This window comes from Lissotriton vulgaris, chromosome 1_1, assembly GCF_964263255.1.
Source record: "Lissotriton vulgaris chromosome 1_1, aLisVul1.2, whole genome shotgun sequence".
NCBI classification, from domain to species: domain Eukaryota; kingdom Metazoa; phylum Chordata; class Amphibia; order Caudata; family Salamandridae; genus Lissotriton; species Lissotriton vulgaris.
Genome location: NC_141685.1, coordinates 2,100,476,503 through 2,100,499,367, shown reverse-complemented (window position 1 = coordinate 2,100,499,367; position 22,865 = coordinate 2,100,476,503). Strand labels below are relative to the sequence as shown.

Here is a 22,865-nt window from a genome sequence, read left to right as displayed (position 1 = left end):
TCCTGTCACAAGCTGATGTTTGTCACGGATCCGCTCCTCCTGTGCCTGAGGGTCTTGGAGCATGACTCCGACCCGAAGTCGTGTTCCGACTGTCAGGACATGAACCCGAAGTTTTTGCAGGAGCGGTCCCGAAAGCTTCTGGAAGTCCAGCAGTCGGCTCTGCGCCGCTCGAGGTCCCGGTCTTGAGGAAGGTCTCTGGACAGGTGATGGAGCCACCAGCATCATTCCTCATTGAAGTCTTTGTCATCGGGTAAGTCAAAGTCAAAGCTCAAGAAGAAGGCAAAAAAGCATTGTTGCCCTTTGCCTTCTCCCCGTTCTTCAACTGACGCTCTGCCCTGGAGCCTGCTGGGATGTATCTGAGCGTCCCTCCCTTTCCGGGAGCCGAAGCGTCCCGTGCCCAGCTTTGTACCTTTTATGAAGCCCTCGGTTCCATCTTTGGGCATGCTGACTCCACCGGCTCGCCTTCGGGCCCCACAAACATGCCTGGGGGGTCTAGGCCTTCGATGCTGGCAGATCCGGCCTTGGCGTCGCAGGGCCCCCAAGGATCCAGGCCTGGATCCAGATCAGTGCCGGTCAGCCTCACGGTACCTTCCACGACGCCGATCCCTCTGATTATCCCTCTGATGATGTCTCGACCAGTTGCGTCCCCAGCTGGCATCAATTCCGGTCTCCGCCTCGATTTAGACAACATGGAGCCAGACAGGCATCAGCCGATGCCGGTAATGGAGGGTACTTTTGTAACCACTGTTCTTCCCTGGCATTCCTTAACACTCTGAGTGGCGGCCAGAGGAGGGTGAGGAGGATTGGGAGGCTCTGTTGAACCTATGGCAGACCAGCTTCAAGAGCCAGACTGGAGAGAGGGGTTGGGTGACGCCAGTGATCTGTATACTTCCCCAGACCTTGGTATGCTTTCTCCCCCTACCGTGGCTATGGAGGAGGGAGCTTCCAATGCTGTGGTGTTGCATAGGATGGCTGAGGCTTTGGGCCTTGAGCTTCCTACTTTGGCAGTCAGGACTAACATCCTGTATGAGGTGCTTCAGCCGGCAGCAGCCTCTTCGGAGCCCTTGCTGCCTTTCAATAAGGCCCTCACTGACGTCCTTCTGAGCTTCTGGTCTAAACCCAGGCACAGAGGCTCCTGTGGATAGGATGATCACCCAACGGCACCGGGCAACCCACTTTTCCTCTCCCAACACCCTATCCCCGGGAGCTTGGTGGTCCAAGCCTCCTCTTCAAAATGAAGCGCTTTCCCTACAGCTCCTCAAGATAGGGAATCCAAGAAGTTCGACCATCTTGGCAAGAAGATATTTTCTTCTGCCACCTTAGGACTGCGGTCAGTGAACACTGCATGTCTCGTGGGCCCTTACACACATTCAGTGTGGGACACAGTTGCACAAGTGCTGCCACAGTACCCGGAGGAGGCCCGGACCGTGCTCGCTCGCGATGTTGCTGAGGGTCGGGACACAGCAAAGTTCACCATCTGGTGTGAATGGGATACTGCCAACTCGTTTGGTAGGACGATTTCCACATCAGTAGCCCTGGGATGCTTCACCTGGCTGAGAACCTCTGGATTCTCTGGGGATGTCCAATCTACCCTTTTGGACATGCCTTTTGATGGCTGTCGCCTGTTTGGACTCTAGAGCTATGATCAGGTCCTTTGGAGTTGCAGCGACTTTTTGTCCCATGCAATCTGCCTTTTGCCCCTTTCATGGCCATGGAAGGGGTGCCCCACCACGTTTCACCCAGGGCCACATGGCTGTACAGGCCACCCAGCCTCTGTGTGGCCAGGGACGTGGGACCCAGCGTCGTGGGTTAGGGGGATAGAGGGCGGGCCAGTCTACCAATGCCTCCCTGCAGCTGCCTCCAAACCTTCCTAGTCCGATCTTTCAAGGTCACCGGAGGTGGTGCAAGGTCTCTTTCAGAAGTGGGGAGAGCCTTGGTTAGATCTGTTTGCCACCAAAGAGAATGTGCAATGTCAGCAGTTCTGCATGTTGGAATTTTCAAGGTGGCACTCGCTTGGCGATGCTTTTCATTGCGAGTGAAATTGCAGTCTTTATACGCCTTTGCGCCTATACCACTTCTGCCCAGAGTGCTAAAGAAGATCAAGCGTGACCGGGCCCAAGTCATTCTTGTGGCACCGGACCGGGCACAAAGAGTCTGGTATCCCGAGCTCTTGAACATGGCCATCCATCCTCTGATCAGACTGCCTCTTCAGGAGGATCTTCTGTCGCAGCAGATGGGGGGTTTCCTCCACCCGAACCTGTCCAGCCTCCACCTCCTCTTGTGGAGATTGAGCGGCACCAATTGACAGCTTTTGACCTTCCTCCCGAAGTCTGTAATGTCATCTTGGCAGCCAGGCGTCCTTCAACTAAAACAGTATACTCCTGTTCATGGAACAACTTTGTAGCGTGGTGCATAGCAAAGGTTGTGCATCCCCTTTCTGACCCTCTTTCAGAGGTTCTCCTCTTCATTCTATCTTTGGCCCAGCAGGGCTCTGCTCTGGGCACACTTAAAGGCTATCTTTCGGCCATTTTGCCCTTTCACTGCCTTCTCTTTTCATGTCCCCTGTTGTGAATAGGTTTCTTAAGGGCATTACTCACCTCTTTCCTCCTATTCCTTTGGTAACACCCCAGTGGGACTTGATTTGGGTCTTAACTTACCTTATGTGTGCTCCTTTCGAGCAACTACATAATTGTCCTCTCAGACTCTTGACTTTAAAAACTGCTTTCCTGTTTGCCATCACCTCTGATGAGTGAGCTTCAGGCTCTATCTTTTAAATCTCCTTTCCTGGTTGTCCTTTGAACTAGACTAATAACAAAAAGAGGATACTAGTGGTATAAAAGTATGAAGCTAAGGAAGCAGACACAGTGGCAAGAAAGGATGTCTTGTATAGGTATCTCCATGAAATATAGAAAGTAGGAGAAAAGTAGGATAAAAAGAAACCCATCAGCCCACCCGGTGGCGAAGCATCATCATCTGGGATTTTATAGATAAACTGGTATCTATTCTAGGTATCTCACTAGTTGTTATCCTGAGATGTCCAAGTTAAGATCCACCAGTGATGTGAGACAGCCAAACATGAAGATGCATTGGTGCTGAGAAACAATTTGCAGTGTTGAAGGTGTGTGAAAATGCATAAAACATGAAACTAATATTAACTATTATGATACCAAAAGACAAATTTATTGAAAGGTCATCATAATGTCAAGGTTAAAAATAGTGTTAGATAGTGTAAATAGATGGTAACTATCTATGATTAAGTAGGTCAACATGTTTCAACTATTCAAGGACGGTAGGTAGACCAGTGGCTTTCTTCAGGACCAATTATTTAACACTACTGCAAAGAACAAGTGTATAGAAAGTATAAATAATCAGAGCAACATCCTACCATTTGTAAGATTCCAGATTCAGGAAATGATGTCTCTGTAATATGATTCTTTTCCTGCAAAATAGCATATATACAAATACAGGCACAGACAGTTTATTGAACGCCACTGTGATGACAAATGAAAAGCCACATAACTGCATGCTGTAGCTACTGTATACTATCTGCATGCGGAGTTGATCTCCATCCGGGAAACCAACTTAACTCACCCAGAAAATTCTTGGGATCAGGCCTAACCTCTCCTGGCGCTCGCTCAGGCAATGAGGCCCGCTATATGGAAGAAATAGCAAGAAAACACATATTATCCTGCCATTTTAATCATATTAGCAATCAATCAACCTTGGTAATCATAGGAAACACAAGAGGGCAGTCTGAAACAGACTCCGCGATGTAATAATGATGTTGTTATGAAAAAATGTCCTTTTACATTGTGTATAAACCGCTTAGAGTTCTGAAAATCAGATAGGTGACTTGGTATGTGCAGGCTAATGTGGAATGCCTGCAATAGTCTATGCACATAGATGTCCAAGTCAAAACACCAAACCAAGCGGCAATATGGAAAGAAAACGAATGGTGGAACTCGAATACTGCTCATTAGAAATTTCCTCCAGAGTCAAAGACCCAGTAAGTGGCCGTCCAATTAGAATCTATAGAGCGTGAGCAGAACGGCGAAGGAAAGCCAGGAAATCCCGATCATTCTGAACGTCATTCAAGTGTCTTGCGGCCATTCCTGTCCGTCGGTACCTCGGGCTTAGTCCTAAGCCGAGGGGGAGGTACCCGACGAAACAGGAAAGCCGCTATATATCCTGTTGCTACATCTTCCTAATTAGGCCCCACGGACCAGAATGGGAACCGGTCACCGCCCGGAAAATCAGTTTGTATCCGGTATATGCTCGCTCTGGTTGGGTCGTGTTTAAGCACAAAAATGCCAAATAGTAGCGGACATTAAAGAGAGCTACAAAAGGGAACTAGAACCGGAAACAATCTCTATATCCGGTTCGTGCTCGTATGGATTGGCCGCTTGTTGTTTCTGATAGATACATCTGCCAGTGCATTCCTCACCTTGTGAATATGCCCCTGCATCAGCAGCATTCGGAAATTCTTTTTTGTAGCTTCGCGCTGACGTGGTCCGACGTCACAGAGGCACGGCATCGCGTGTGACTCCGCTGACGTCACCGACACCATAATAGGCCCAAGCCAGCGAGATGACATCAGTTCCCTTTTTTCCGCGTCGTCGACGCTAACGGTTTTCTGGGATCGTACAGTAGCTTAGTAGTAACTTTGTTACTTTGTGATTATTTTCACTGTATCTTCGTCTTCTGTTGAGATGTCTTCGAAGAAGACTGCTTTTAAGGCTTGCGGGGAATGTGGCAAGACTATGTCCATAACTGACCCGCATGAGTGCTGTGTCTGGTGTCTAAGCTCTGACCATGACGTCGAAGATTGCCAATCGTGCAAGAAAATGACTCCAAAGGCCCTTCGGGAGAAAGAGATGAAGCTCCTCGTTGCAAAGGTTAAGAACAAGAAAGAAAAGAAGTCTTCAAAGTTTTGGTCTCGACGTTCGAGGTCGAGATCGAGGTCGAGATCGGAGTCATCATCTGCCCATGCTTCAAAGTTTTCTAGGAAGAAGCATAAGAAGAGGGGTCATGAGTCACGTTATCACTCAGGAAAGGACTCCAGTTCACAACCGAAGTCGCAAGTGAGGCTTCTTTGAAAGGAAATGGAGGTTTTGGCGTCGGAAGCTCAGGACACAGATGGTGAGGCTTTGCTTCCGAATTCGCCAGGGTCACCGAAGCAAGTGAACCCTTCTCCGAATCCGTCTAATCCTTCTGGTCGGGAGGATGAAGGTGAGGTGGATGAGGTTGGTGATGATGAGGTGCAAGTGCCAGTGGGTTCGTCGACCCCGGTGTCGCAGGTCCAGGAGGAGGTCGACGTTGTGACGACTCCGCCTCCTAGAGAGCAACCAGGTGTACCTTATCCAGCCTTCCCGGCTCCTGGTCAGGATCCATCCCAGTTCCTGAATGCAATGTTCGGAGTTTACTCCAGGGCGATGTACCCCTCTGGTGCACCTGTTGGTCCCACGGGTCCTATGGCATTTAACTTGGGCTTTCCCCAGGCTTATGCTCCTGCGCCCTTCATGCCTTGCATGCCGGCTCTTACACCGCAATGTCATTTTCTGACGCCGGCGAAGTCGTCGACGTCGCACCAGTCGACGCCGATTCCATCGACGCCGGTGCGCACGACTCCGAGGCAGGATTCTGTTTGACCTCGACTTCGCCCGACTTCGGGTTTGACGCCGGCTCCGGCGTACTCGGTTCCGGATCCGTCGGCTTCGCTTACTAAGGAAAGATCAAGGCATGAAGCCCAGAGACTTCTGGAGGAAGAAAGGTATCAGTTTGCTTATGTTGAAGAAGGGGAGTTACAGGATTCTGATGATCCTTTTGATGACCTGAGAGAGGCCAGTGGGCTTGAACTGTCCCCTGAGTGGGATTTGGCTTCTGTGTCAGATGTACCTAGATGTGATGCCATATCATGTTGTTATTAAAAAGGCAGCAAGCTTATTGAATATCACTCTGCCCACTTCGGAGTATAAGTCTAATCTTGTAACAGAGGTCTTACACTCCCCTTCTTCAGTTATTGAGCCAATGCTGCCGTTTAATGATGCTTTGGCTGAACCCATCTATGAGATCTGGAAGAAGCCTTTGACAGCTCCAGCTGTTTCAAGGTCTGTGGCCAGGAGATATAGGGTTGCGCCTGGTGACCCGGACATTTTGTCAACACACCCTCTGCCTGAGAGTCTGGTTGTGCAGGCTGCCTGCTCAAAGAAGTCTGTAGGGGCCTTTCCGCATGTTCCTGGGGAAAAGGAATCCAGAAAGCAAGACCAGGCGGCCAAGAAGGTCTTCTCTTTAGCCAGTATGGCGTTAAAATCTACCAACGCAACTTGTCTTATGGGACGGTACATCCATGCCTTGATGGATTCCGTAAAGCAGTTAGTGCCAAAAATTCCTGGGGTGGACAGAAAGGATTTTCAGGAGGTAATTGCGGACACTCAGGTTGCTGCAAGACAAGTGATACAGAGTGGGCTGGACACTGCGGATTCGGTGGCGAGAGTCATTGGCTCTTCGGTGGCTGCTAGAAGAACTCCGTGGCCAAAAACATTGGAGTTTTCTGCAGATGTACAGTCTGCTGTGATGGACTTGCCATTTGATGGCTCAGGATTGTTTGGCAAGAAATCTGACGCTGCCTTGGAACGTTTCAAAGATAGTAGGGCCACAGCAAAATCTTTGGGACTTCAAACCAGGGGACTACTGGAAGGCGCTTCAGAGGATTTGGAAGATCTTCCTTTTGTTCCTATAAAAAATTGCAGCAGCAGCCACAACAACAGCAGAATACGCTGTATAAGTCCTATAAAGGAAGACAACGAGCTTGTCCTAGAGGTCGTCAAGCCTCCTCCTCCTCCTATTCCCCTTCCCAGCCCCCTGCCACCGCAGCAAAGCAGCCCTAGATCTGCCATTCCGGATCATGTGGGCCTAGTTGGCGGCCGGCTTACCCATTTTCTACGAAATTGGGAATTGATTACCTCAGATCTTTGGGTTCTCAATCTCGTGGAGAATGGGTATGCTCTTCCCTTTCGGGAATTTCCCCCAAATTACCCTCCTTGCCAGGGTTTTTGTTCGGAGGACCATCTGATGCTCCTGCAGGAAGAAGCCCTGGCTCTGTTCAGAAAGGGTGCAATAGAGGTGGTACCAGAGCAGGAGAGGGGTCAGGGGTGCTACTCCCGGTATTTTCTGATCCCCAAGAAGGATGGCAGACTCCGTCCAATCCTAGATCTCAGGATCTTGAACCTTCACCTGAAGCAGGAGAAGTTCAAGATGCTCACCCTTGCACAGGTTCTTCAAGCGCTGCTGGAAGAAGACTGAATGTTGTTGATCGATTTGCAGGATGCCTATTTTCACATCCCAATCCTGAAGTCGCACAGAAAGTATCTCCGTATGACGGTTGGCTCGCAACACTACCAGTTTGCGGTCCTTCCGTTTGATCTTACTACTGCGCCTCGAGTCTTCACCAAGGTGATGGCAGTGGTGGCTGCGCATCTCAGAAGGTTGGGGATACCTGTATTCCCGTATCTGGACGATTGGCTGATCAAAGCAGAATCTCCAGAGATAGTGCTGCATCATCTGCAGGAGACAACTCAGTTGTTGCACATGTTGGATAAATGTACCCAAATGTCACCTGGTGCCCTCCCAGCGCAACCTGTTCATAGGTGCGGTACTGGATACAACTGTGTGTCGTGCATTCCCTCCTCCTCAAAGGATTCGCGACATACAGGAAATGATTCCTTTGTTTTTCAATGGAGCGGTCGTTCCAGTCCTGAAGGTCCTTCACTTGCTCGGTCTGATGGCTTCTTGCATTCTGTTGATCAATCATGCACGCTGGCACATGTGGGCACACCAGTGGTGCCTCCGCAGGCAATGGTATCAACACAACGGGGATTTCAGGGAGTCAGTGAGGATCTCCAGAGAAACTGCAGCGGATCTGACTTGGTGGGGCGTGGAAGGCAACCTGTCACAAGGAAAGCCTTTTCATCTACCCCCATCAGTGGCCACAGTGATAACGGATGCATCCACTCTAGAGTGGGATGCTCATCTGGGGGATCTGGAGGTCAAGGGTCTTTGGTCTCCAGAGGAAAGGTTGCTTCACATCAACCTTCTAGAGGTGCGGGCGATACGTCTGGCACTCAAGGCCTTCCTCCCTTCCCTTCGCGGTCAGTCAGTCCAAGTCCTGACGGACAACACGACCGCGATGTGGTATGTCAACAAGCAGGGAGGAGTAGGTTCGCAGTGTCTCTGCAAAGAGGCTCTGCGTCTCTGGTCCTGACCATCAGATTTGTCTGATGGCAAATCATCTGGCCGGAGTTCTGAACGTGCGAGGAGACAGTCTCAGTCCTCAGTTCTCCGCTGACCACGAGTGGAGGCTTCACCCGGAGGTAGTTCGTCACGTCTTCCGGACGTGGGGAACTCCTCAGGTGGACCTGTTCGCCACTCATGAGAATGCTCACTGCCCGTCATTCTGCAGCCTCCAGTATCCGATGCAGGGAGCCTTGGGGGACGCCTTTCAGTTGAGTTGGGACTCACAACTCCTTTACGCGTTTCCTCCCATACCCTTGATTCCTCGGGTTCTGAGGAAGGTTCGCCAAGACTGGGCCCAAGTTATATTGATCGCCCCGGATTGGCCAAGAAGGGTGTGGTATACAGATCTTCTCCACCTCTCCTCGTGCCCTCCGCTCAGTCTCCCTCACAGGGCAGATCTCCTCTCCCAGATGGAGGGTCAGGTTCTACACCCCCACCTCCAGACCTTACACCTTCAAGCCTGGAGATTGAACGGGGCAATCTGATTTCCTTTTCTCTTCCGCACAATGTGGTAGATGTCATCTTGTCGGCCAGGCGTGACTCTACCAAGTCCATTTATTCTTATAGATGGTCTAAGTTTGTTGCTTGGTGCGGGGAGAAGTCCGTTGACCCTTTAAGGGCTCGTTTGTCCAATATACTTCAATTCGCACTTTCTTTGGCCCAGCAGGGTTTTGCAGTGGCAACTATCAAAGGTTATTTGTCGGCCTTGTCGGCTTTCCTTTGTTTGCCAGACCAGCCCTCTTTGTTTAAGTCTCCTATTGTTTTGCGTTTCATTAAGGGGCTAATGAATAAATTTCCTCCTACACCATTTATTGTACCTCAATGGGACTTGAACCTTGTTCTTACGTTTTTAATGGGTTCACCTTTTGAGCCTTTACACACATGTCCCTTGAGACTTTTGTCTTTCAATACTGTTTTTCTGGTGGTAATTACATCGGCAAGGAGGGTAAGTGAGCTTCAAGCTCTTAGTTCTAAGCCCCCGTTTTTATCCATCCATACTGAAAGAATGGTTCTAATAACCAGGGCTGCTATTCTGCCTAAAGTGGTTACTCCTTTCCATCTGGGGCAGTCTGTTACCCTCCCTACCTTTTATCCTCCCCCTCACCCTTCCAAGGAGGGGGAGAGGCTTCACCGCTTGGACCCTAAGAGGGCGGTGAGCTTTTACCTGGACAGGACACAGGAGTTCAGGTTGGATGACCAGCTGTTCGTAGGCTTTGCTGGCTGCAAGAAGGGGAAGGCGGTGCACAAGCGCACGCTCTCAAGGTGGATCATCCTCTGCATTAAGATTTGCAACGCCCTTGCGGGTAAGGACCCTCCAGAGGGTATAAGAGCTCACTCTACTAGAGCAAAGTCATCAACATCTGCTTTGTCTAGGGGTGTTCCAGTTGAGGACATTTGTAAAGCGGCGACTTGGGCCTCCCTCCATACTTTTGCGAAGCATTACTGCTTAGATGCCAAAGTGAGGAGGGAGGGCCACTTTGTGTGTGCTGTCCTCCAGGATTTTCCGGTATAGGAGAGTGGACACCCTCCTCCGGGAGTGTGGACTGCTGTGGGACTCTATTCACAAGGTGAGGAATCCACTGGCAGATGTATCTATCAGAAGAACAAGTTACTTACCTTTGATATTGCTTTTTCTGGTAGATACAGTATCTGCCTGTGGATTTCTCACTGACCCACCCGCCTCCCCGTTGTCCACTCTTTTATACCTGAGTAACAATAATGTATTTACTTTGTTTTCAAGAAATTGGTTATTTCAAATGTTTAATTGCATTTGTTTCACACTGTGTGTGTTACCTTGATATTTGTGTATTGTGTATACTATGTATGGGAATAACCTGGCTCAGATCTTTTCTAAGCAACAGGACCTTTCAGGTCTTTGAGGGAGACATTGTCTCCTCCAGTAAACCTCTGAACTGCGGGGTACCACAGGCCTCATCATTGAGCCCTACGTTATTCAACGTCTATATGAGACCACTGGCTGAGGTCGTCCATCCATATGGCATTACATAACTGATTCTCTGTGATGACTGTGTCTGGCAGGTAGCACCATTTCTTTTCTGTAGCGCTTGGACGCCCCAGGGCAGCAACCGCACTCTACAAATCCCCTTTTCATTTCATTTCATTTCATTTAATCTCTACTGTCATTGGTCCGTCCGTGTGCCTCGAAGCCATGGAAAAAAGGGCGGAACTGATGTCATCACACCAGCGTGGGCCTATGATGGTGTTGGTGACGTCCACGGAGTCGCACGCAATGCCGTGCCTCTGTGACGTCGGACCACGTCGGCGCGAAGCTACAAAAAAGAATTTCCGAATGCTGCTGACGCAGGGGGATATTCACAAGGTGAGGGATCCACAGGCAGATACTGTATCTACCACAAAAAGCGTTACCAAAGGTAAGTAGCTTGTTCATTACGTAGATCTTAGTAGAAAACCGGAAATTATTCCGATTCAGGAAAAATATCCATTGGTTCAGCTTAATAACCAATAAGGTGGCGAAGACTGGTGTGGAACAAGTCTATTCAATTTGCTTTTTGGAGAAGCGGACCTGATTGTGAGCATGTTTTACAGAGGTGTCCGCTCGAAGGCAGAAAGAGATATTTTGACATGATTCATGTATGGGCTATAGAACCAAACTTGGTTCCGAACGCGAGTATCAAGGAGTTCAAGAGTCATGCCGCAAATTAGAGCACAACCCAGTTTTGCAACCAAGAAGATGGCAAAGACTAGTGTAAAGATATCTACTGGTATTACTACACGAGATGTGGACCTGATGATGAACATTTTGTACACAAGTGATAGAAGGTCACTCAAAACCACAGTGTGTATTTCATATGATGAACTCTGAATTAATGTGAACTCTAGAAACAGTGTAAATATTAGGACTATCGGTCCGCGATAAATGTACATCTGGAGGTGATCAATCATCTTATCTATACAGGTCTGCTGTGGGCATCCCAGGTACAATAGGAGACACAGAGAAGTGTTTGTGTGTTGTTTCATAATATATATTAAATAGTGATCCACACGGTCTCACATACAATTTTGGTCGACTGTTTATTTAACGCAGGTATAGGAGGAGTGGCATTGGCATGGTTTAGAAATTTCCTCAACCAAAGACGTCAAGTCACGGTATTGGGTGAATTTAAATCTGAAGTAAAAGTCATCAGCTCAGGGGTCCCCCAGGGCTCTAGTTTGAGCCCTGTACTTTTCAACCTTTACATGATACCCCTGATTGAGCTAATCGCCTCCTATCAGATTAGCACCATATCATACGCGGATGACACGCAGCTTATCCTGGTGTTGGATAGGGAGCTGCCCGGAGCAGAGGAAAATCTAAAAAACTGCCTTACGGCCACATTTGAGTGGATGAATAGCAATCATCTCAAGTGTAATTCCGGGAAGACGGAAATCTTACCCTTCGGTCCTCAAAACTTGTTTTCCCCCAAACAATGGTGGCCCGAGGATGCTGAAGCTCCCCCCAACACTATCTCTTCTGCTCGTAATCTGGGCATCAATTTTGATGACCAACTGTCATTTAAGCAGCAAGCGGTAGGCGTGGCTAGCACGTGTTTCCATATCATTAGATCGCTTAGGAAGTTCTTTGATCTTCTTCCTCTTGCAGCAAGGAAAACAGTGGCAGTAGCGCCGATAACATCAAGACTGGACTACTGCAAAAGCCTGTATGCGGGAACGAATAATGCCGTGCTCCACAGGCTGCAGTTGGTCCAGCATGCTACGGCCCGTTTGGTACTTCGCTGGCCTAGAAAGTCATCTGCTTCAGCCGCGCTCAAGACTCTTCATTGGTTACCAATACACAAGCGTATTTTATTTAATATCCTTGTTATCACCTTCAGAGCCTTTCAGCTACAAGGGCCCAGGTACTTGTCCAATGGCTTTAAACATTATCAGCCAGCCCGTTGCCTGAGGTCCGCTAATCAAAATCTATTGGTAACCCCCAGATTCAGATTGGTCACTAAAGGTGGGAAATCTCTTTTTGTCCTGGGTTCCAGGGCTTGGAACAAACTGCCACCCCAGCTTCGGCTAATGTCTAATGAGAGCCATTTCAGGAAGTCCCTGAAGACATGGGTGTTCTCTCTCGCTGGCGCTGCCTGTAGGGCACTGATGTAATATGTGTAGTATGTTCTGAGCTGCCTCTAGTCCACCAACCTATTCCAGCTGGGTTGGTCCTAAGCGCCAAGATGCTTCATGGAGTGGTAGTAGCGCTATATAAATGTGATGTTATATTACATGACATTACATCCAGGGGATGTCATCGTTTAGGCCTTCCGCATCACATTTTAGCTTGAAAACCCATTGCTGTTCTCTGATGAACAGGTACCGTGCAATGTCACTAAAATGATGGGGGATGAAAGGTTGTTCTAGTACAACCCATTGCATCTCTTCAGCTTTGTGTTTCTTGGTCAAACAGTGGCTCGTCAGGCGTGTCGCTTGTTTATTGCATCTTATGGTGCTTTTATGTTCATCAATACGAAGCTTCACTTTCCTGGTTGTCATCCCCAGGTACCTCAAGGAACATGGGGATGTGACTATGTAGATGACCTTTTCACTGTTACAGTTCGTATGTTTTTTAGTATCCATGGTCTTCTTTCGGTGCCAACATCTACTGTTAATGTCTTTTTTGTTTGCAGACAAGCAGTACAAGAGCCACATGGGTAGTGGCCCTGAACAGACGGGAGACCCCAAAGTGTAGTGGCAGATTCCTGGTGTTGAAGTCTAGGTCTAGTATGTATCAGATCGTCTCGTAGGCTCTGTCCTTTTTTGAAGGAAAAGAGTGGAAAAGGTATGTTCTTTCCTGCTGTATTTAGAATATGCCAGTGCTTGCGAATCGTCTTCTGTACTTGAGTGGACAAAGTACTAAATGTTGTAATGAGGAATGACACCCCCAGGATCACTATTTGATAGATATTATGAAACAACACTCAAACCCTTCTCTGTGTCTCCTATTGTACCTGGGATGCCCACAGCAGACCTGTATAGATAAGATGATTGATCACCTCCAGTTGTACATTTTTCGCGGACCGATAGTCCTAATATTACACTGTTTCTAGAGTTCACATTAATTCAGAGTTCATCATATGAAATACCCACTGTGGTTTTCAGTGACCTTCTATCACTTGTGTAGAACATGTTCATCATCAGGTCCACATCTCGTATAGTAATACCAGTAGATATCTTTACACTATTCTTTGCCATCGTCTTAGTTGCAAAACTGGGGAGTGCTCTAATTTGGGGCATGAATCTTGAACTCCTTGATACTCGCGTTTGGAACCAAGTTTGGTTCCATAGCCCATACATGAACCATGTCAAAATACCTCTTTCTGCCTTCAATCGGACACCTCTGTTAAACATACTCACAATCAGGTCCGCTTCTCCAAAAAACAAATTAAATAGATTTGTTCCACACCAGTCTTTGCCACCTTATTGGTTATTAAGCTGAACCAATGGATATATTTTTTCCGAATCGAAATAGTTTCTGTTTTTCTTCTAAGACCTGCGCAACACAACAAACGGCCAATCCATACGATCACGAACCGGATATAGATATTGTTTCCAGTTCCCTTTTTGTACCTCTCTTCATGGTCCGCTACTGGTTTGCATTTTTATGCTTAAACACGACCCAATCAGAGCGAGCATACACCGGATACAAACTGATCTTCCGGGCGGTGTTCCACTCTGGTCCGTGAGGCCTAATTAAGAACATGTAGCAACAGGACATAAATAGCGGCTATTTCGAGTTGTACAATTATCGCGGACCCATAGTCCGAATATTCATATTAATTCAGATTTCATTATATGAAATACCCATTGTGGTTTTGAGTGACCTTCTATCACTTGTGTACAACATGTTCACCATCAGGTCCACATCTCGTGTAGCAATACCAGCAGACATCTTTACACCAGTCTTTGCCACTTCCTTGGTTACAAAACTGGGTTATGCTCTATTTTGGGGCATGATTTTTTAACTCCTTGATACTCGCATTCAGAACCAAGTTTTGTTCTGTAGCCCATACATAAATCATGTCAAAATACCTCTTTTTGCCTTCAAGCGGACACCTCTGTTAAACATGCTCACAATCAAGTCCGCTTCCCCAAAAAGCAAATTGAATAGACTTTTTCCATACCAGTCTTCGCCACCTTATTGGTTATTAAGCTGAACCAATGGATATTTTTCCTGAATCAGAATAGTTTCCAGTTTTCCACTAAGACCTACGTAATACAACAAGCAGCCAATCCATACGAGCACGAACCGGATATAGAGATAGTTTCCGGTTCTAGTTCCCTTTTGTAGCTCTCTTTATGCTCCGCTACTATTTTGCATTTTTGTGCTTAAACACGACCCAACCAGAGTGAGCATATACCGGATACAAACTGATTTTCCGGGCAGTGACCGGTTCCCATTCTGGTCCGTGGGGCCTAATTAAGAATATGTAGCAACAGGATATAAATAGCGGCTTTCCTGTTCCGTCGGGTACCTCCCCCTGGGCTTAGGACTTAGCACGAGGTACCTACGGACAGGTATGGCCGCAAGACACTTGAATGGCGTTCAGAAAGATCGGGGTTTCCTGGCTTTCCTTCGCCGTTCTGCTCACGCTCTATAGATTCTAATTGGACGGCCACTTACTGGGCCTTTGACTCTGGAGGAAATTTCTATTGAGCAGTATTCGAGTTCCACCATTCTTTTTTTTTCCATGCTGCCGCTTGGTTTGGTGTTTTGATTTGGACCACTTTGTCCATACATTATTGCAGGCATTCCACATTAGCCTGCACATACCGAGTCACCTATCTGATTTTCAGAACTTCAAGCGGTTTATACACAATGTAAAAGGACATTTTTTCTTAACAACATCATTATTACGTCGCGGAGTCTGTTTCAGACTGCCCTCTTGTGTTTCCTTTGATTACCAAGGTTGATTGATTGCTAATACGAATAAAATGGCAGGATAATATGTGTTTTCTTGCTATTTCTTCCCTATTGCACATCTTTAGAGCGGGGCCTCATTGCCTGAGCGAGCGCCAGGAGAGGTGAGGCCTGATCCCAAGAATTTTCTGGGTGAGTTAAGTTGGTTTCCCGGCTGGAGATCAACTCCGCATGCAGATAGTATACAGTAGCTACAGCATGCAGTAAAGTGGCTTTTCACTTGTCATCACAGTGGCGTTCAATAAACTGTCTGTGTCTGTATTTGTATATTTGTTATTTTGCCGGAAAAGAATCATATTACAGAGACATCATTTCCTGAATCTGGAATCTTACAAATGGTAGGATGTTGCTCTGATTATTTCTACTTTCTCTACACTTGTTCTTTGCAGTAGTGTTAAATAATTGGTCCTGAAGAAAGCTACTGGTATACCCACATCCTTGAATGGCTGGAACATGTTGACCTACTTAATCATCATTAGATAGTTACCATCTATTTACACTATCTAAAACTATTTTTAACCTTGACATTATGATGACCTTTCACTAAATTTAACTTTTGGCATCATAATAGTTCATTTTAGTTTCACGTTTTTTGCGTTTTCACACACCTTCAACACTGCAAATTGTTTCTCAGCACCACTGCATCTTCATGTTTGGCTGTCTCACATCACTGCTGGATCTTAACTAGGATATCTCACGATAAAAACTAGTTAGATACCTGGAATAGATACCAGATTATCTATAAAATCTCAGATGATGATGCTCCGCCACCGGGTGGGCTGATGGGTTTCTTTTTCTCCTACTTTCTGTATTTCATGGAGATACCTATACAATACACCCTTTCTTGCCACTGTGTCTGCTTCCTTAGCCTCATACTTTTGGGCTACTAGTATCCTATTGTTGTTATTAGTATAGTTGGATAGGGGGACAGGATACTAGAGGGTCGTTAATCTCATTCCCCTTGGGACCCTTCATTAAAATTTATATTTTTATGTCCTTCGAACTAGATCTTCTTTTCCTCCCAAAGTGGTTACCTCTTTCCACATGGAACAGACCATCACTTTGCCCACCTTCTTCCCTCCCTCTTCCAAGGAGAAGAGACTCCACCATCTGGACTAAAGACGTGCGCTTTCATTTGATCTGGATCGCACAAAACAATTCAGGGTGGACGATCTCTTTGTTGGCTTTGTGGGCGCCAAGAAAGGTCGGGCAGTGCAAAAACGGACCATCTCTCGATGGGTCATCCTTTGCATTAAGATCTGTTACTCCTTGGTGAAAATGGAGTCTCCGGTAGTACTGCGTGCCCATTTCACCAGGAGGGGGGCAGCCACTACTGCTTTGGGACGTGGAGACCCACTCAGTGATATCTGCCAGGCAGCCGCGTGGGCATCACTGCACAAGTTCACTAAACATTACTGCCTAGATAGTCAAGTCCGGAGAGACGGTTTCTATGGCTCTTCAGTTCGTCAGGACTTTCTGGTGTGTTCACAGACCCACCTCCGGGGTAGGTATTGTTGGGGTATCTATTCTAAGGTAAGGAATCTGTAACAAATAGTCACTTTCAGATAAACAAGTTACTTACCTTCAGTAACAATATATCTGTAAGAGACATATATTAGTTATAGATTCCTTTCTACCCCACCCATCCTCCCCGTTCTGCGAACAGACTTCTAGATTAATGGACTCCCTTTCAGGGCCCTAGTTTTGTGCACCAGTGGTAAGTGTCGTCCATGGCTCTGCGCTTCTGGCGTGGAATGTCGTGTAAAAGAACTGACGTCAGCGCGCAGGGGCGGCGTCTAAGTAGATACCACAACTTCTTCCTGGGGATCACGACGATGAACGCGCAGTCGACCGACGCCACCTACTGAGGCGCAGGGGTACTGCTGAGAAAAAATTCTCCTGATCCAGTCTGACGCCGGGGGATAATTCTAAGGTTAGGAATCTATAACTGATATATGGCTCTTACACATATACCGTTACCGAAGGTAAGTAACTTGTTCATTCAGCTGATTTTTCATAATTTTGTTGCATCAATAAGGATACACAAACCATTCACTAAAAGTTCACATAAAATAAAATCTTGATAAAACTGTCACACTGTTGAAGTACTTCTACCAAAAGGTGATAATTTACTAGACTTGTAAACAGCACAAGCGATATAAATAACTTTTGAAACAATGTGCATACAATTGTGTGAAGCAATATTATCAAGACTCCGCTTTGAAATGGTCACTCTATACTCAGAGTTCTTGAATTGTTAACAATGTTCAAAACACCGTTCCCAACAATGCTTGTATTATATTTTTTTCTCCTACAGAAACCTGCATAGATGTTGCTGAAAACCATATAAACGGATGCCCAAGTTTTATCGGTGACTGTGCAGCTGAGGCCCTGAGTGAAATTAATTTACAGCCCACGAACAAATGGAATAATCAAATAAAAAAAAATATTAGTCTCACGAACATTCTTGATAAAGTGGACCAACCTGATCCCGACAGTAATACAAATCTTTTGAATATTTCAAAGATGTCACTACCAATTCCATAGCTGTTCACAATCGTTGACTCTTTCACTGCCTTACCCCATGTATATTTAAAAGACAAACGTTATATTTGGTGAACATTTCGTTTTCATTCAAATGTGATTCAGATATTGGGAATAAAATTTTGTAGGTGTACAATGTTTTTCTGGATTTTATCCAACACTAAATATACCATGTACAGACAGTAACTGCAAGAACACAATTTTAAGTTCAATTGATTTCATTTCTCACTCTTTGTATCTTTTTATTAATTTTTGTTGCAAGCATAGCATCAGATTAAGTGAAATAAATGATATATAGTAACATTGGTTTGGTTCATTCAAAACAGTTACATCATAGGGTGTCAATGATCGTAGCATTTCAGGAAGCCCATAGTTATAAGCTACTCAATAATTGGTGATTTTCAATATTCCGGTGATAAAATCATTAGGCGAACATGAGTATTTCAGTATTTTCAGATCTTTTATTGGACTCTAGCAAATTGGAATATAATGGTAACCATAAACCTCAGGCTTTGCAACCAGATCATTGGAATAAAGTCAATCTACATCTCTCTATGCTTATTACTACATCTTGCCTCCTAGAACCATTTTTCATGACAGGATGTGAGATTCGATATTGACCTCATTACAGCCATTCATCTCGGAAGTGGGTCAACTCTACCAATCTGTGAACAAGACCAGCCTCCTCCTCAGCTACGGCAAACAAATATATTGGTGGAGAACAATAGTTCTCTACTGATATTAATGAACATGAACACTGGATTTCTCGTCCTTCTGGGATTCATGAACACTTTATTGTACAAGTCAACTATCTATTTTTAAAACTAATTTAATAACAATAGTAGCAACTATGCTTATGTGTAATGAGGCATGTTATCAATTTTTAATAAATGATACTCCAATTAGTTGGAAAATGCTATTTAAAACCTCCAAAGAGTTTTGAAATACACAATTTCCTTAGAACAGGAAAGTGGAAGTTATGTGACTAGATTGGCATACTTAGTCAGTGGCTCATAAAGATCTAAAAACTGCACTGTGTTTTTAAGGCTGTAGGCTGACTTAAGTATAAAAAAAGTAAAGACTGAGACAGCCCGCTGGCTGAGGTATCCGGCAAAGTAAAGCCCCAGACAGCTGAAAGACAGGTCATCTTTCCGCTCTCAGCTCTGAGGATCACTTAACATTCGGATCTGTCAAACCCTTGTTTTGTAATTTATGAGCTTTATTTTCCGTTCCAGCCAAATCTCTGTTCTCTTCTGAAAAGAGTTTCCCCACCACTGTCTTATTCAACAGCTGTGCATAATTTTAAATGACTGCTAAAGATGTTTTCGCTTTTTGTGAAATGCTCTCAATTGTGCTAAAAAGGAAACCTGAGGTGCCTTCTTGATAACCCCACCATGAAGCAGTTTCCTTTTTGTGTGAAGATGTTCAAGAAGACACTAAATGACTGACAACTGACATCAGAGGGTCCAACATTATGCTCATTGTTAGGACTTACAAATTAACATCAAGGACGGTAGTTGCATTCGGTCGCCATCGCCATCATATACATTGTCACATTCAATTTCAAAGCACACAGATTCTAGGCATTCAATGTCAGAGATTTACATCAATAATTAATTTAATTTGAAATAGAGAGCAAATCACCCCGCGAGGGGTATCGCAGCCATAGTGTGGTCTTAGGCCTAAAAAAAGAGCACCACCAAAACAAAAACATCTTGAGCATTTTTCTGAATTCATTATTATCCATGCAAAGACGTAGATGAGGAGGTAAATTATTCCAGTATACAGAGGTCAGATAGGAAAAGGCTCTGCCTCCACATCTTGTCAATTGAATATGAGATACAGGCAGAATAGCTTTGCCCTTAGATCTTAAGTTCCTAGATGGAGAGAAGCATCTAAGTTTCTGCTTCAGTGGTTCTGACCTTTGCTGGCCAAGGTAATAGGTGTCAGGCAGCACATTATAAAGATGCTTTTTTGGCCAACTGGCAACCACGGTAGCGATTTCAGCAATGGTGTGGAATCAGAGCCCGAAGAGAGGTTACAGACCAGTTTAGTTGCCGAATTTTGTACCACTTATCATTTGTACATAAGTGACTCATTTGCTGAAACCAACAAAACATTGCAATAGTCCAGACTGCTAATTATCAGTGCCTGGACCTGGACTAATGTTTTTCTGGCTGTAATGGGAAGAAATGGGAAGGCACACCTCAGTAGGTGCATAGTATTAAAGCAAGTGCCCATGATAGATAGGGCTTGTTCTTTGTTAGAGTTTGATCTTTGTTCACTCCCAGATATTTTGTCTACCTGCCCTGGGGTAGGGACAGCATATTATTTTGGTTGCCACCAATCATCCAACCTGAGTTATTGGGAACTTACCAAACACCATGATCTCAATTTTTTCCACATTCAGCTGTAGACAATTTGTTTTCACATATCCAAAGATCGCTGCCATTTCCTTGGCAATGTGGTTGTTAGCTCGACCCAGCTCGTAATTGTAGTATCCCTTTTATGTTACACCATTAGAATTGTTATGTTTCTTAGTGTGTTCTATATTCTATATGTGGGAGTTGCTCAGATCTCTCTGGCTCTCCTATCTTGGTGGTTGTACAAGCTGTTTCTCCTTGAGATTAAACTACTTCTACTTCAAGACTTGGTCTCCCAATTACTTCATATTTTGGCGACGATCGGGATTTCAACAAGGACCCATCTTCTGAAGTATTTTTGTTTATGAACTTGAGAAACAGCGTTCACGCATTTTTAAGGTATTTCTTTTTATTATCTCTATATGTGTAAATGATTGCACCAGCGGCTGTGTTTAATTCTGTGCTTTGATTGCACCTGCGGGAGTATTTTTACATCGTCTCGTTTTGTTTGTGTTATCCTGGATATCTCTTTCTACGCTATTTGCCGCTATTTGCATATTATTTGGCGGACTTGTTTTCAAGGGGCCTCCTCATCTAATGCGCTGTTTCCCTGATTGTCAAGCAATTCCTAGTGCATAAAGTTTTTTTTTTAATGCTTTGTTTTCGCATTTTAAGCCTCTGCATCTTTTGAACTCACCCAGAAGTTCCGTTGTGTGGCCGAGCGAGCTTCCGAGTTCTTGGCGTCTATTGAGCGAGCGTCGGAATCCGTGTTTACATTCTACACGACGTTTGTCAAAGCATCGGACGCACGCAGAGGTCAAAGCGTCTCACGCTTAAACGTAACGTAACGTAGCTGCCATTTTGTTTGTTTATTTTTCATTCTTCGTGTGCTCAAATTTGGTGCTACGATGCTGCGCTGTGACAATTGATTTCTCATCTCTACTGCTTACTACGAACAGATTACGAACAGTTACATTTTATCCACTCTTGCAATTGAACTATTAAAATCTATTTCAAAAAGCGAATTTGACCACGGTGACTATTTTATTTTGTTAATTTATTATTTTATTTCTTCTCTTCCGTATAACTTTTCACATTTGTATATTGTTTTATCTCTCTGAAATGTCGAATAATATTTCCTCTCCTCCACATTTTTTACCTACTGCGGGTGATCCCAAAGTGGAAATGGGATTTGTGGTATCCTACATTTCTGGCTTATGTGGATGTAGTGGAGGAAGATGGGTGTTCTCCAAAAAGGAAATTAGCCCTATTGAAAAATTGTTTAGGTGGTGCAGGCCTTAAGGAGTTAGAAAATTTACCTCCTATTGAAGGTGCAGGTGATTTTAACATTTTTGAGGTTGTAATAAAACAACTAGCTACTAGGTTTGGAAGGAAAATTAATACAGTAATGGAGAGATTTAAGTTTTATTCTAGGGCACAAAAAGACGATGAGTCTATTGAAAACTATGTAGCTGCATTACGTACTTTAGCAGTTTCCTGTGCTTTTGAAACAATTAATTTTGAACAGGTACTAAGATATCAAATTATGATGAGGACTAAGAGTAAAAAGATACAAGAACGTGATGTCACTGACCATGTCATGAGTGATGTAATATGTGACGTCATCAGCAGTGCATTGCAGACGCGCAAGTTATAGTGAGTCCAACTAACTATAAGGTGGGAATTTCAATGGTTTTATGTCAGTAAAATTTCCAGCTAACTATAACTGGTGTCAAACCTATGGTTTTTTCAGTGAATTTAATAGGTTTTTTAAATGCAAATTCCTAACTATAACCGGTGTGAAACCTATGTTTTTTTCAGTAAATTTCATAGGTTTTTTAAATCCTAATTCCTAACTATATATAGGGCCTAAAACCTATGTTTTTTTCAGTGAATTTCAACGTTTTTTTAATAGCAAATTTCTATTGCTATCAAATTTAATATTTTTTATAATGAATCCTATATTGAATATTTATGTAATACTATTTTTTATATGTATATATTTTTGGCCAATCTTGGCGAGCACCCATCCCAAAATGTCTTATGAAGAAATCGCCAGCACCACAGCCAATCGGGCTGACACATTTGGGTTCACCCCTGAGGAAACTAGTCGCATTTACTCTTTGATTCAGGAAGTGGATCCTTCTTCCACAAGTACCTTCTCTAACCCCAGCATGCTAAGACAACTATTATATACCTCTAAAAGAATCATCAATCAACGCCTACACGCTGGAACTTTGATCAGATACCACAAAGACCAACGCATCCCGAGAGGTTTACGCATAGCTCTGAAGCCGACTCTCTGCAGGAACAATCCAAAATTCACAGAACGATGGTACGCCATCCTTAACCGGTGCTCATTAGATTTAATTTTACTCATAGTTGAGGAACTTTCGAAAGTCATCGAAGATTTGGAAAAAGAAATAACTCAAATTCAACGTAATCTTGATAACAATATGCCCAAAGAGGAACTGGATAAAGCCCTTGCTGACATCAACATTCAACTCGATAAATATACAAAAGAAATATATGACAGGAAAATCAGAAAATACAAACGCGATACCATGGACTATAAACTGGGGGAAGTGTATAGTTGGGCTGAAGTCTATGCCCAACGCAGACAACAAAGACCACATAGTAACCCTTCCTCAGATGAAGGGAGTTCTACCGACGGTTCTACTTCACAAAGAGGCAACACTACTTATGGCAGATCATCAAGGAACAAT

At 44.9% G+C, this 22,865-nt stretch overlaps 1 protein-coding gene across 1 annotated transcript in view; it reads left to right on the top strand.

The window, feature by feature from the left end:
- The window catches only part of DYRK4 (dual specificity tyrosine phosphorylation regulated kinase 4), a 798,647-nt gene extending 780,572 nt beyond the window's left edge, over positions 1–18,075 (top strand). Inside the window, exon 13 of the mRNA XM_086939068.1 lies at positions 17,550–18,075. Within this exon, the coding sequence (XP_086795194.1) occupies positions 17,550–17,779 (230 nt within the window). The 3' untranslated portion in view covers positions 17,780–18,075. The remainder of the gene's footprint in view (positions 1–17,549) is intronic.
- The last annotated feature ends 4,790 nt before the right edge of the window (positions 18,076–22,865 follow it).